Below are 14,495 nucleotides of genomic sequence, written 5' to 3'. Positions count from 1 at the left end.
ATGTGAAGATTTATCCGATGTAATCCGATTGACTTTACTGGTTTAAAAACAACTCATACAACCTATGAAAACAAATTTTGACTAAACAAAATTTCAAGATGATATTTTTTCTTAATATTAAAATAACAACATATTAGATTGACCTTGGACAACCCAAGTTAATGTGTCAAATTCATGACCCGGGTTATGAGATTATGATAACCATATATAAAGCAAATCAAAATAATTATTAAGTTTAATTTCCAATCAACACAATATTGAATGATGAAATTGAAAAAAAAAATCAATTAAAAAATGACCTAAAAAAACTACTCGTATTAACATGTCAAACTTGCAACCCGAGTCATAAAACAGAGATAACCCCATGTAAAACAAATTATAAATTTCAATCCCTAACCAGCCTAATATTGAAGTATGAGATTAAAAAAAAACCAATTATAAAAACAACCTGAGTCAATCCATCAAACTTATAACCTGGGTCATCAGATGGAGATAACCTTATATTTAAAAAAAAGAATAACCTAATTTAACCCGGTTTAATCTGTTAAATCTATGACTCTAGTCTTGAGATTGTGATAGCTTTATAGAAAGAAAGCAAAAAAAATAAATTATAAAAGCTCGATTTTCAATCATCCTTGTTGGACCTAATGTTGAATGATAAAAATTGTAAAAATCTTAATTAAAAAGATGACATTAAAAAATAAGCAAAGTTAACCTGAGTTAATCGTTAAGCACTATTACCGAGTCATGAAACCGTGATAACCTAATGAAAACAAATCATTAAGCCTAGTTCTCGATTAAACATAATATTAATTGATGAAACTGGAAAGGGGAGTCAATTAAAAAAAGAGAGAAAAAATGAGTCAATTAGGTTAAAAATAGATTATGAAGTTCAATTCTCAACCGATACAATGTTGAATGATAATGAGACCAATATAACCTCTTAAAAAGAAAATAAAAAATGACTTAATTTAATTAAGGTTAAACTGCAAAAACTCGTTACCTTGATCTTAAAACCAAGATATTCTCATAAAAACAAATCAAAATAGATTATGAAGCTCAATTCTCAACCGATCCAATATTAAATGATAAAATTGAAAAAAAAAATCAATTAAATAAAAGATACAAAAAAAAAACCCGAGTTAACTCGGGTTAATCCGTTAAACATTATTCTCGTGTCATGAGATCAAGATAATCTAATGAAAAGTAAACAAAACAAATCATGAAGTTTAATTCTCAATCAAAACAATGTTAAATGATGAAATTGAAAGGAAAAAAAATACGAGTCAACTGGGTTAACCCGTCAAACCATGTTAACTCGTCAAACCTGAGATCCGTGTCATGAGAGTATGATAACTAAATAGAAAAAAAATAATATTTAAAAACTAAATTAAACAAACAAAAATTAAATGAAAAGAGAAAAAATAAAATAAAATAAAAAACAAACTACAACTAAAAGACATTTGCCTTTCATTATGGATTTGCACAGTGAAAAGCTAATGCCTTTTAGCACGAAGTATAATATAATTACATTGTTGGCTTGCGCTGCGAGTCAAATTAAGTTTATTTTTTCAAGATAAAAATAAATATTCAGGTATTGTTAATGTTTTTTTAAAATAAAAGTTTTTAAAACCGTGTAGAGGTTAATCTAATGCGATCTGGTTGAGTTGATGAGTTCAGAGGCAACCTAAATAATCGGTAAAAAAATAATTTAACTTGTAAAAATTTAAGACATTGTCTTTTTTTTAACAATAATATTGTAATGATAACATATTGGATCAACTCGAGTTAACTTTTATTAACCTGTCAAATTCACAATTCGAATCACAAGACTGTGATAATGTTATATAAAGTAAATCAAAACAAATTATAAAACTTAATTTATAATCAACTCAATATTGAAGAATAAAACTAAAAAAAAAACTCGAGCTAACCCTTTAAACCCGTGACCTGGGTCATGAGATCGGGATAACCTCATACAAAGTAAACAAAAAAAATGATCCGAGTCAACATGTCAAACCCGTGACTCGGGTCATGAGACTGAGGCAATCCCATATGAAGCAAAACAAAACAAATTATAAAATCTGTTTTCCAATAAACTCATTGTTGAATGATGAATTTGGAAAAAAAATTCAATCTAAAAATATGGCACAATAAAACAACATGGGTCTGCTCGGGTTAACCCGTTAAATCCGCGACCCGAGTCATGAGACTATAATAACTTCATAGAAATCAAATCGAAATAAATCACGAAGTCTATTTCTTAATCATTTCGGTGTTAAATGATGAAATTGAAAAAAATACAAATTAAAAGAAGAAAAAAAATTGAGTCAATTATGGTTAATCCACCAAACACCCTCGATCATGAGACTAAGATAGCATCTTAGAAAACAAAACAAAATAAATAATGAAACCTAATTTGTAATCAACTCAGAGTTAAATAATGAAATTAAAAAAAAAACTCTAATCAACCGAGTTAATTCACCATATATGTGACACATGTCATAAGACCAGAATAACTGCATAAAAAACAAATCACAATAACATATGAAACCTAATTTTTAATAAATTAAATATTAAAAGATAAAATTAGAGAAACATATAGATTTAAAAAAATAAAAAAATAAAAAAAATACTACAATGAACAAGGTCTTGTAGTGTGATGCACATTAAAAATTAGTTTTACCTATAACAAACTAAATATTAAGGGATGAATTAGAAAAAAAATAAATCTAGAAAAATATAAAAAATAAAAGGAAAATTTTATCATTGCAATAAATAATATTCATTGGTGTGATATACAGTGAAAAAACACTATCCTTTGATTTTTATATATCAATGTCAATGTTAATAATATTAATAATGTTAATGTTAATTTTAACAATCAAATAAAAAAAAAATTAAAAAAATTTACCAGCGGCTGCGTGTGCCAAAGAAAGCCATGTAATCAGCAATGAATCCAGAAAGCAAACTCCATGTAAGCACTCACAATACATCAACCACACACCTTTTGCGTTTTTTTTTTTTAATAGATTTTTTTTTCTTTAAATTTTTTTTATATTAAAAAATAAATTTAAAATTTTTTAAAAAATTATTCCAATCTATTTTTAAATAAATAAAAAAATAACCAATAGGCTCTTAAACCCCTAAAATTTAAACCCTAATTCTAAGTCCTCTTCACTTCCAGTTGCAGAGTGACGGAGCCATAAACCCAAAAACCTCCCAATTCCCATTTTGTAGGTATAAAAGTATATATAAATAGACAAACACAAGAAGGCACAATATTGAATAAGCAAAGATGGAGGATGAAGCAGTGAACAATGTTATGTGCCAATTCACAGACCCAGAAGGGACGCCACTTGGAGCTCCTCTATATCTTCCTCAAAACGCTGGTCCACAACAACTTCAACAAATCGTTAATAAGCTTCTTAACAATGTAAGTTTCGATTTTCATTTGTTTTGCAATACTGGGAATGTTTTAGTCACTAAAAACAATGCATTAAAATTTGAAAAAGCCTATTGAATCTCGTGTCTTTTTCGGCTCAGGAAGAGAAGTTACCGTATGCTTTTTACATATCGGATCAAGAGCTTGTTGTGCCACTTGAAACTTACTTACAGAAAAACAAAGGTTAGTGAGAGTTAAAAGAAGGAGAGTCGTAACATTTTAGTTTTGTCTATAGATTTTTGTTTTTGGTGCGTGTGGGAAAGGTTAATTTGTTGATTTTTACGGGCTTTCAGTTTCGGTGGAGAAGGTACTGGCGATTGTTTGTCAACCACAAGCTATTTTCCGAATTCGTCCAGTTAATCGTTGTTCAGCGACTATTGCTGGTATGATTGCGGGTTTCTTCTTCTCGAGTTATTGTATGAACATTTTATGACAATTTTTAACTGCTGGCTTAACTACTGTTATGAATGGTGGGAATGTTGCTTGCTTTCTTTTGATATATTGGTTTCGAGTAGCTAATGCTGTTCATCTCCTATGAAACTCTTCTTGCTCTACCTCTGAAGAATTTTTTACCCCTATACATGCATGTGATGGTTTCATTTTTTGTTTAGTTAAATTACCACCACACAGGTTAATGATGTTGTATGTTTTTCTTACACGTGCTGCCTCTGTTTTTTGTCACCCCAGGTCATGCGGAAGCTGTACTTTCAGTTGCCTTTAGTCCCGATGGGCGGCAGCTGGCCAGTGGCTCTGGGGATACCACTGTTCGTCTATGGGACCTTAATACCCAGACACCGATGTTTACCTGTACAGGTAAAAAATCTAGGCCATATCACTCTCTTAGCCTGTTTGTTCTTAATAGTTGAAGTTTCTGTAGCTGATTACTGTGACAAAATCAAGTTTGACATTATATGCACATGTTTCTTTTTGGAAAGACTTTTTTTTTTTAATTTGAGCGGGCAGAGTAAATTATTTTATTGGTCATTTTGATGATATGTTAGATCTCAGATTGATTATCTTAACAAAACTGAAACAAGCTTATGCATGATCGTGTTCGTTGTGGGTTCTTCATACCTAGGAAAGAGGCCTGTTTTGGATGGTATTTGATGTTTCACAAGGCAGGGTTCTTCAGCCCATTTGTTCATTTCCTCTCCACTTATTGCATTGATCATATATGAACTACTTGATGCAGGACATAAGAATTGGGTTCTTTGCATTGCATGGTCACCAGATGGTAAGCATCTGGTGAGTGGGAGCAAGGCTGGAGAACTTCAGTGTTGGGATCCTCAGACGGGAAAGCCATCAGGGAATCAGCTTGTGGTAAATTCTTTATATGCTAGAATAGCTGATAGTTCATATCCCACTTGAGTTGGTTGTCAGTTTCAATTTTGACATGCTCTTGAAGCATTTAGGTGTAACTCGTTTCATCTTACAGTCTCAAATACTATGTACGTAGTCGTACTCCTTTTGGTTGGGTCTAATAGTTTGGTTGTATCCTAAATATTTACCCTAAGGGTCATGCTTCTTTATTCGTGTCTGTTTCCATTTGTTTCATCAGTGTGGTAATCTGTTTTTGCTGATGGATGTATCTAACTTATTAGATGCATGACTAAATTATTATGGAGAAGTGTTGTGTCTTCTCGAGTAAAGATTCTGTTGCTCACTCCCTTATTTTTTAAAAATAAAATAAAATAAATCAGAGATGATCTTTGTGTCCTTATTGCTTCTGCATGCCAAGAGTTTTTTCATTTAAAGTGTCAGAAACTTTTTTGGTGAAAACTTGGGAAAATGTTACAACGAAACGGCTGCAAGGTCCTGTGTCTTTTCTGGGCCTATAAACAGTAATTATTATATTTTAACTTGACTTCTGGACAAAGTTAGATATGGACCTACAACATTCAATTAGTTTCTTTTTTCCCTCATAAATTCGAATTGTTTTTGCAATCGACATGGTAGAAATTTTCATACCATTTAGGGAATATCCTATTTGGTGTTTAATTGTTGTGCTAACAAATAACTGTCTAGAAACTGATATTTTGCAATTTGCCTCGTTTCAGGGCCACAAGAAATGGATTACTGGCATCTCTTGGGAACCAGTCCATTTGAATGCTCCTTGCCGTCGCTTTGTTAGTGCTAGCAAAGATGGAGATGCACGCATATGGGACATATCACTAAGAAAATCTGTTATTTGTCTTAGTGGCCACACACTTGCAATAACTTGTGTAAAATGGGGTGGAGATGGAGTAATTTATACTGGGTACGTAGGCTTTTCTGTCTACAATTATGTGAAAATGTTCATCAGACAACCACTACTCCTATTCTAATCAAAGAGCTTAAAATTTACAAGTTTTTTGGCCGATCCACCCAAGAATCCTGGTTTAGGATATAGCTGATCAGTGCTAGAGAGGACAGGAGACTGGAATATTAAAAAAAAAAAGTAGGAATTTTCATTGACACTTGAAATTGAACTACTGGATATACATAAGCTCATCCCAACTACTGCCCAATACTTACTGGAAGCTCATCATATGAAAAAGCGAACTAAATTCAATCAATACAGAAGGGACTTATATATAGTTAATTGACTTTGAAAAAATTAGAAGACTCCAAAGTCCACTGCAAAGCAGACTGCATTTCTTTCCTTCCATAAACAAGAAAAAGTGGAAAATTGATGGGGCTTTCTTTCTGGAAGATTAGCTGGCTTTATCTGCCTTTATGATTTTATGCTAGTACAAATTACTCTTTAACTCATAAACCTAGTTCTCAGAAAATTAAACGTTGTCAAACTGTGGTTCAATGGCCATTGCTGTTGCGTTAGCCATATATTTCACCTTTGTCTTCATCTCACTGGTGCAGCTCCCAGGATTGTACCATTAAAGTGTGGGAAACATCACAAGGGAAGCTTATTCGTGAATTGAAGGTAATTGTACGGGCATATTTTGTTTCTTTGACAATATTTTAGTACTGCATTTTCTGACCACATTTATGCTGTAAAGGTTTGCTTATTGTTTGTGAAAAGGAATGTTCTTTGTTACAATTACCAATCAGATCTTAGGTTTCCAATTAATAATCTCAAACTTCAATTGTTGATGTGAAAATGGCAGTTCCTCTCTTTATAACTCCTTGTGCATATGGTTCTTGTTTTAGGGTCATGGGCATTGGGTTAACTCTCTCGCATTGAGCACTGAGTATGTTCTTCGCACAGGAGCTTTTGATCATACAGGAAAAACACATTCTTCTCCAGAGGAAATGAAGAAGGTAAGGTTGCTAGTTGCTTCAGTTGTTGCATTGTGATGAAAATGGCTCAAGACATTTATCTTCTAGTGTTTTCTGCTCGGGACCATATTTATTTACCATCTATGAATTAGTTTAATATTCAAGGGATATGAGTACGGATTTTTTGATGCAGTTTCAAAATTTTAAATCTAGTCATTAGTTAAAGAATGTTCACCCCTGTGGCAGCTATCTGTTGTGAATGTTCAAGAACTTTATATGTAGTAGTTGAATGGTTGATGGACCTTTGTGTAGTTCTGAAACTTTGTTGATTTATACCTTGAAGCTGGATTTTTACTAATTTATGCAGAGGGATGTTACCATGTAAATGAATGGGAAAAAAGAGAGGCTGAAGTTGCTTTCCGGGAGCCTCCTTTGGGCATGGTCTTCAATCCCATCATATACTTAAGCTTTTATTTTTGTTATCTGATATCATATTTAGTTAAAAATATTTACTTACTCAAACTTAATGTAAAATAATTTTCTTACCATCTATTTGTCTAGGACATTATTTGAGTTGAGGGGAGAGGGGACTTCTCTTGGCTCCTGCTTAATTTATTTGCTCCTATCAGTAGTCAATATAGTGCAAGAATGTGAGACACTTGTTTTCTTTTTTCCTCTTTGGGTTTGCTCATTGTTGTGATGGAAGGGTTTGCTTGAGTTAAAGCTATGTGTTTAGGGTGTTCCATGATTTCCAGAAAACTGCAGCAAAACAAAACAAAAGGCGTTGATTTCCAGCTTCTGAAGTTCTCTTTTTTATGTTGCACTTTGTGCTAAAGAGCCTGCAGTTTTCCTGTCTATATGGAACTGATTATTCCTACCTATTTATAAATGTTGTAGGTTGCTCTGGAAAGGTACAATAAAATGAAAGGCAATGCTCCTGAAAGACTAGTTTCAGGTTCTGATGATTTTACCATGTTCCTCTGGGAACCCGCTGTCAGCAAACACCCTAAAACTCGCATGACAGGTCATCAACAGGTACAAAGGCTATGAATGCTTTTCTGTTTAGCTTGCAATCCTAGTTCTTGATCCTTGTTTGTAGGGAGTGCAATGTAAAGAGGCCAAGTGTTGACATATACTCTGAATCTTGCAAATTCTGTCTGCAAGTGGAGTCTTGAAATGCAATTATAATTCAATTATTTTTTTAACTGAAGTATTTTACTTCTTTTTGGTTGCTGCAGCTTGTAAATCATGTATACTTCTCACCTGATGGGAATTGGGTAGCTAGTGCATCATTTGATAAATCTGTGAAGCTATGGAATGGCATTACTGGGAAATTTGTTGCTGCTTTTCGTGGCCATGTCGGACCTGTTTATCAGATCAGGTTTGATTTGTTTTAATCACTTCTGAATATCCATACTCTAAACTTTTGTAGCTCTTCTCATTAAAAATTGCATGATGCTCTGCAGCTGGTCCGCAGACAGTAGGCTTCTTTTAAGTGGGAGCAAAGACTCTACGCTGAAGGTAATTCTATCCACTCTAAACCTTTTCTTTTGGTATTTGGGGTTTCAAAATGACCGCTTGGTTATATACACTTTGGTCCAAACACAATGAAAGGATGTTTGGTCCTTATTTAGTGGGGCCCCATATGTGTGAGAATGTAGTTTCCGCTTTCTGGTACCTCTCTTAGTGGATCATATTAAGCAATTATGGTTTTCCTTCAATGATTAACTGATCTTCTGTAAAGAAGGAAATGCACTTCTCCCTGCCATTGCATGCAATTTGTGCCAAAGTGTATTATTCTGCAAGGTGCTTCCACTTGTCGCCTGCCCCTTTCTCCATTCCTCTGACCCTATAATTACTTCCCTTTCCAGATTTGGGATATACGAACACAGAAATTAAAGCAAGATCTTCCTGGCCATGCAGATGAGGTATGTTCCACTGTGAACTTATGGCCATTTGATGCATATATTATTTGAATACTGATATTTTAGCTCTGATTCTTTGTGGTAAGGTATTTGCCGTTGATTGGAGTCCAGATGGTGAGAAAGTAGCTTCTGGTGGTAAGGATAGAGTATTGAAATTATGGATGGGCTAAGATTAACTGATGGGGACAAAGGTACTGGGAGACGGTTGAAATGTTAAATGAATGATGTAATGATTTGGCCGTAAAACAACAATCTATTTGGTAATATCCGAATACATGCTGCAAGTGGTATGCACATTCTTACGGGAACAAGTAACTGATGAATCAGCTATGAGAAGGATTCATCTTTTCACCTTGGTACCATAATTTTGCGACATTTGTCACAGGTGTTGCAGAGGTAGAAATTTGGATTCTAGCATATCTATCACAATTTTCAGGTCGCACAAACTTGCATGGATGTGCTGAATCTGAATAGAAGATAGTTAAAAAATGGCTAAAGCTTTTATAATGTGAACAATTTTGCAAGATTTTCATCCTTTTCTTTTGTGTATCATTATATAGGCTAGAGTTGTGGATCCACCTTGATATGCTGTGAATGTCAGAACTTCGTGTTAGTTATTTTCCTGAATCTGTAGTATTGAAATATAGTGGAAACTTGTGTTAAGTCGTTTTCCTAGTCTTTCTCCCTAGTCCTTATCGCATGTGTAGGGACTATATGGGATTGCAGTACTTCTACGAAGTTTTGATTTTTTTTTATTTTAAATTAATTGTTTTGATACGTTAATTTTAAAAATAAATTTAAAAAAATAAAAAAATTATTTTAATATATTTTTAAATAAAAATTATTTTAAAAAATAATGTCCACCAACATCAAGTAAAATTACTACAGGCCTATCTACTCTAGCAGGCTTATTATTAAGGTATGGGGCCATTATTTGTGCTAATTGTGGGCTGGATAGCAGTCCAAGGCAAGCAACTATGAAGTGCTTTTATAATGTTCGAGGCAAATGCTCGAGGATGCGCTAACTGACCTTAATAGAATTTCTAATTTTTTTTTTTAGGAAAAAAAGAGCTCATTTTTAACATCTGTTTATTATCTTTTGAACAGAATAAATTATTTCTGCCTGAAACAAAATAATACAAAAACAAGAGAGGTCTTTATGTTTTGAAATGCAATTAAAGAAATAAGATAATGAAAAATAAACATTCAACTGAGTATTCTAGTAGAAAGGTGGAGGAGAGGCAACTTTTAATACACAAAGCAGAGTAGAGGGACTCAATTAACATAACAAAGAGTTGGGGGTTTCAATCAAAAAATTGAAAGAATAAAGGGACCAAATAGCCCGTCATAATACAAAAAACTAGACACATTGGACTGGAAAAATATAAGTCGCAAATGATAATGCTATAGATGGGGCACTGAAATGGAAAAACAACTGCAGGTGACCCATCTGATAAACTGCCTTTCTGGTCCTTGAAGCTTTAACGACTAAAATTGCTAATCCTTTCCAATCCAAAAACTGATGCATGATTTGTCGAGGTAGCGTACATTCTCTCGGGAAATTTGCTTCGAACAAGGGAAGTCTTTCCATAGCTCCATCAAGTGCAAGCAAGTGTTCTGTTTTCTTTGGATCGTCTGTGTCAAGATGAGTGATGCTGATATATATTGGATCAAATTGAGTGAGTTCTTAGACCAATAACTTTGGCTCAATAGAGCTTGGATGGCATTCGGTTTGTTCTCCCCTCTGCCGTGGCTACAGTTCGAGCCTTTGTAATGAATGATGAAGAAAAACCTGTAACTTTCCATGGATATTTTGAAAAGATTTTGCTGTTCCTTTCTTTTGTGCAAAGAGAACTCTAATGTTTTATTTTTTTACGTAATCAACTCAGAAGAGGAAAAAGATAATATAAGAAGAGGAAAGACAGCCAAAAATGCCGAGCCAAATTCCAAATCATGATTACTAGGTACAAGAGAGAAACATAACAACACTATCACTATGTTTCCAGTAAGAAATGAAAAAAGGACTTGAGATGCAGAGAATAAATCAAATCAGCTACTCCTTCTTGGAGACGAATCAAAAAAATCAACAAATTTGAAGCCTTAACATTAAACGAAAACTGGGAACTGTGCAACGTAATCTAAGATTGGCGACCATGTTTCGGTGGTGTATCGATACTCAGTGGAGAAGGGATATCTTCAGGCAGCCTGCCAGGTTTAACCCATCTACCGTATTGGTTCAACACGAGCCCCTTGTAAGGAAACTGGTACCAGAACTCTGGTATTTTCAGATCCTCTATCAACATGTCACTACCCTTGTTCACCAATGCCAAATCTCTCCTAGCATTCCATCGATACTTGGATTTCTTGCTAAAAAATCCATCTATCAGGTGAAGATACAGCTCCAGATTATGAGACCCTGACAAGTCAGATTCAGGCTTCAAGTAGGGTGACATAAATGCATCAAGCTTCAATTGAGTTCCTACATGCCTATAAACCCAATTCAACTTCCCGGTGAGTCCATGAAACTTGTTAAGCATTTTGTTCAACAGGCCTGGTAGTTTTGGGACTATATCTTGCTTAACTACAACACGTAAGGTCTTGACTCCTAATTCGTTGAGCTTCTCCTTGAAGGCGATGTTTCCAACCCTTGGTGCGCCAAAAGAAATGACGCTAACAAATAGATCAGGAATGGCAGTTGCAGCCTCATAAGCATTGAGGAGTGCCAATGCACCTCCTAAGCTATGCCCTGTAACTGTCAAGCTAACCTCTTCACCCTTTCCTCTATAAAAATTCACTAGTCTCATCACTTCTTGCATAACCTGCTCAGAGGCACTTAACTTATTATACCTTGTCAACTCATCCTTGGATTTGTAAACACTGAGGAACCCTTCTTGAACTTTAACATTTGTGTTGTCAATATGTTCTAGACTTGTGGTGAGGTCTTTGAACCACTCTGATGGTGACACAGTGCCTCGCCATGCGACCATTATGTCTCTCCGGCCGATTCTCTGTGATTCTTCTCTTCTGCTTACAGCAACATAACCCATCCAGTTGGAATCTTTGCTCCACGTAGCGTATGACCTCTTTAACCACTCAGGCACATCTACATGGGACAAGGCATAAATGTACTTTTTCACCTTGTAACCATGCTTTGTGAGGCCTAATGTTTCAAAAAATTTACGCCGGTTATACCTGCAACTCCCACAAAAATCTGATAAAGGATCAAAGTCGAAGGCATCATATGTGCCCTGAGCAAATTCTCCATATTTGAGAATTTCTCGTCGAAGACTCGGGTGGAAAGGGTCAAGAAGGGTCTCCCAATTGCTTGAGCCATGGATTTCTTTCCACACTGCTGATATACTCTGCTTGGGAGATAGTGTAGGAGTCATGTGATCTCCTCGGTCTACAAAATCCAAAGCTGTATATGGCACATGGAGGAGGGATGCTAGTGTTTTGCTGGGATTTCTAGCCTTTTGCTTTGGTTTGGAAGCTTGATGTGGCTTCACAGCTAGTTCCTGATGGGTTTGGTTAGTGGAAAGCCGTCTCATGCTTCTTGCACAGCTTAAATGAAGATGCAGGTGGAGACGTTTCTTGACGTTGTAACTTACTGCCTTCTTGATAGCATGCCAAGTGATATTAAGCTTCAACTTCCACGCTCTTCTGGTTTTCCTTGACCTTGTTTCCTCTGTTGTGACTTGTCTAAATGGTGACATCTCCATGGCGATCCTAGAATTGCTGAAAAGCTTGTGATTTGGAACCAAGAAAACGAGATTCTCAAACAGTGAAGCGAAAGTGTCTGTACTTCGTTGGGTTGTGAAAGATACATGAAGGAGAGCCTTATATAAGCTATAGATGCGAGTAGGCAAGAAATTGGGTCAATGAGTTTAATTTTCAAGCACATCATTTCGACGGCTTAGACCATCTTCCCGGAAGCTCACATCTTTTCTGTATCTTCAAAATAACCCAACAGTCTGCGATAATTTATTGTTTTTTGTTCTCTCTTCAGTCACTCTCTTGGACTGGGTAAATAATATAGCAGCATTGAAAAATCAAAGCTTGTTCAAGCTATGACCCTCCACATGGTTGCCTGGACCAGTCAAAAAAGGAGATAAGGTGAATGCGATGGCTTGCATGCATGGCACATATTTGTCTGTTTATATGATTATTGAGATTTGAGAATATGTAGGTGGGGACGTAATCCTTCCATTGATTAATAAGAAAGGGAGATTTGGGGGCGCCTAATTCTTTCCAAGAAAATAAAAATTAGTAAATTAACGGCATTTTCTTCTTCTTCTTCTTCTTCTTTTTAACAAATTCCAGTCCAGCAACCTTTGAAGGAATGCTAGTTTGAATGTCGTGTTCACCTGCGGAAACCCAAATATTTTTAAAGGTAAATTTTTTTTTGCAGGTCCTTGGAATTTGTTCTGGCATTGTTAAGCCTGAAATTACAGTTGTTTTACATTTTTTTTCTATTATAATATTTTTAAATAAAAATATTATTTCTGTTTTTTTTAAAATCTCATAATTGTTGAAGTAAACTAAAAATTTTTCAAAATAATATGTTTATATTTTATGAATTAAAAGCTAAAAAAATCACAAATGTGATAAAATCATGTTTCAAATCTCACAAAATATTTTAATGATAAACATTTAATTTTAATCTATTTTTTATAAATAATTTGTTATTAGTATTGTTATTTTCAGAACAAATACAGGATAACTAAAATTTTTTATTTAAACTGAAATAAAAACTTATAATAATATTTAAGAACTATATTAAAATTAAAAAATAAATGAATCTAGTAAATTTGACTTGGGACAAATTGAAATTGAATGTTTATCATTAAAATGTTTATTATCACAATTTAGTCTATTAATATCTGAAAAATTAATTGTGACGGACAATATCTAGTCTATTATCACAATTTAGAAAAAAAAAAAATACACCCTCGCGCTTGTGATCTATTGCCTGACACTGCCTCACCAGCCGACTGAGCTGAGACTTGAATTTATTATAAAATGAATAAAAAAAACAAATTAAGGATTCATGTTGTTTTAGTGTTTGATGGTTAGTTATTTGCTTGAGACAAACAAGTTTTCGTGAATCATAATTGAGTTGCAAAATCACTTCATCACAGCAACAAGGCAAATTAAGCTCCAGACCTGTCAAGAAATGGGCTTGAAACACACACATTCGGCAAATTATGCTTGATTTATTTTCAGTATGCATATAAAGTTATACCACTAGCTACACGATCAACTTTTTAAATTTATTTTTTATTAGGTTATTTTATTTTCATGATACAGATCGTGAATTTAACAAGTTAACTTAATTTTTTTTTTAAATAAGCTCTTCCCCCCTTCCCCCTCCATTTTTATCTTTTAATTTTGAGTTGATTGAGAATTAGATTTCATGACTTGTTTTGTTTGTTTTCTATTAGGTTATTTCGGTCTCATGACTCAAGAATATTGCTTAATGGGTTAACCTGAGTTGACCCCCCCTCAATTTTTATCTTTTAATTTTGAGTTGATTGGGAATTAAATTTCATGACTTGTTTTGTTTGTTTTCTATTAGATTATTTCGGCCTCATGTCTCAAGAATATTGCTTAATTGGTTAACCCGAGTTGACTCGGGTCATTTTTTATGTTATCTTTTAATTAGATTTTTTTTTCAATTTCTTCATTTAACATTGAGTCGGTTGGGAACTAAGCTTCATAATCTATCTCAATTTGCTTTATATTGGGACATCTTAGTCTTAAGATCAAGGTTACATGTTTTGATATTTTTACCCTGGTTAAATCAAGTTGTTTTGTTTTTGTTTTTTTCTAAGAGGTTATCTCGGTCTCATGACTCGGATCACGGGTCCTTCAGCAATGGATTTGCTTTTTATTGGATTGTCCCCATCTCA

General features: G+C 34.1%; 2 protein-coding genes across 2 annotated transcripts; one reads left to right on the top strand and one right to left on the bottom strand.

Moving 5' to 3' along the window:
* The first annotated feature begins 3,134 nt into the window (after positions 1-3,134).
* On the top strand, positions 3,135-9,249 carry LOC7482296 (notchless protein homolog). The gene is made up of 13 exons (XM_002313282.4): positions 3,135-3,436; positions 3,547-3,628; positions 3,739-3,828; positions 4,133-4,258; positions 4,638-4,765; positions 5,503-5,702; positions 6,302-6,365; positions 6,593-6,703; positions 7,559-7,696; positions 7,900-8,042; positions 8,128-8,182; positions 8,533-8,589; positions 8,673-9,249. The coding sequence occupies exons 1-13, from the start codon at positions 3,299-3,301 to the stop codon at positions 8,754-8,756; spliced, it is 1,416 nt and encodes a 471-aa protein (XP_002313318.3). The 5' UTR covers positions 3,135-3,298; the 3' UTR covers positions 8,757-9,249.
* A 1,257-nt stretch (positions 9,250-10,506) lies between these two features.
* Positions 10,507-12,510, bottom strand: LOC7467346 (phospholipase A1-Igamma1, chloroplastic). Its single transcript, XM_002314013.4, has one exon. It carries the CDS (start codon positions 12,303-12,305, stop codon positions 10,725-10,727), a length of 1,581 nt encoding a protein of 526 aa, XP_002314049.2. The 5' UTR covers positions 12,306-12,510; the 3' UTR covers positions 10,507-10,724.
* Positions 12,511-14,495: the final 1,985 nt, after the last annotated feature.

Source organism: Populus trichocarpa, chromosome 9, assembly GCF_000002775.5.
Source record: "Populus trichocarpa isolate Nisqually-1 chromosome 9, P.trichocarpa_v4.1, whole genome shotgun sequence".
NCBI lineage: Eukaryota > Viridiplantae > Streptophyta > Magnoliopsida > Malpighiales > Salicaceae > Populus > Populus trichocarpa.
The sequence above is the reverse complement of the archived record's forward strand: the minus strand, read 5'-3'. Positions and strand labels throughout refer to the sequence as shown.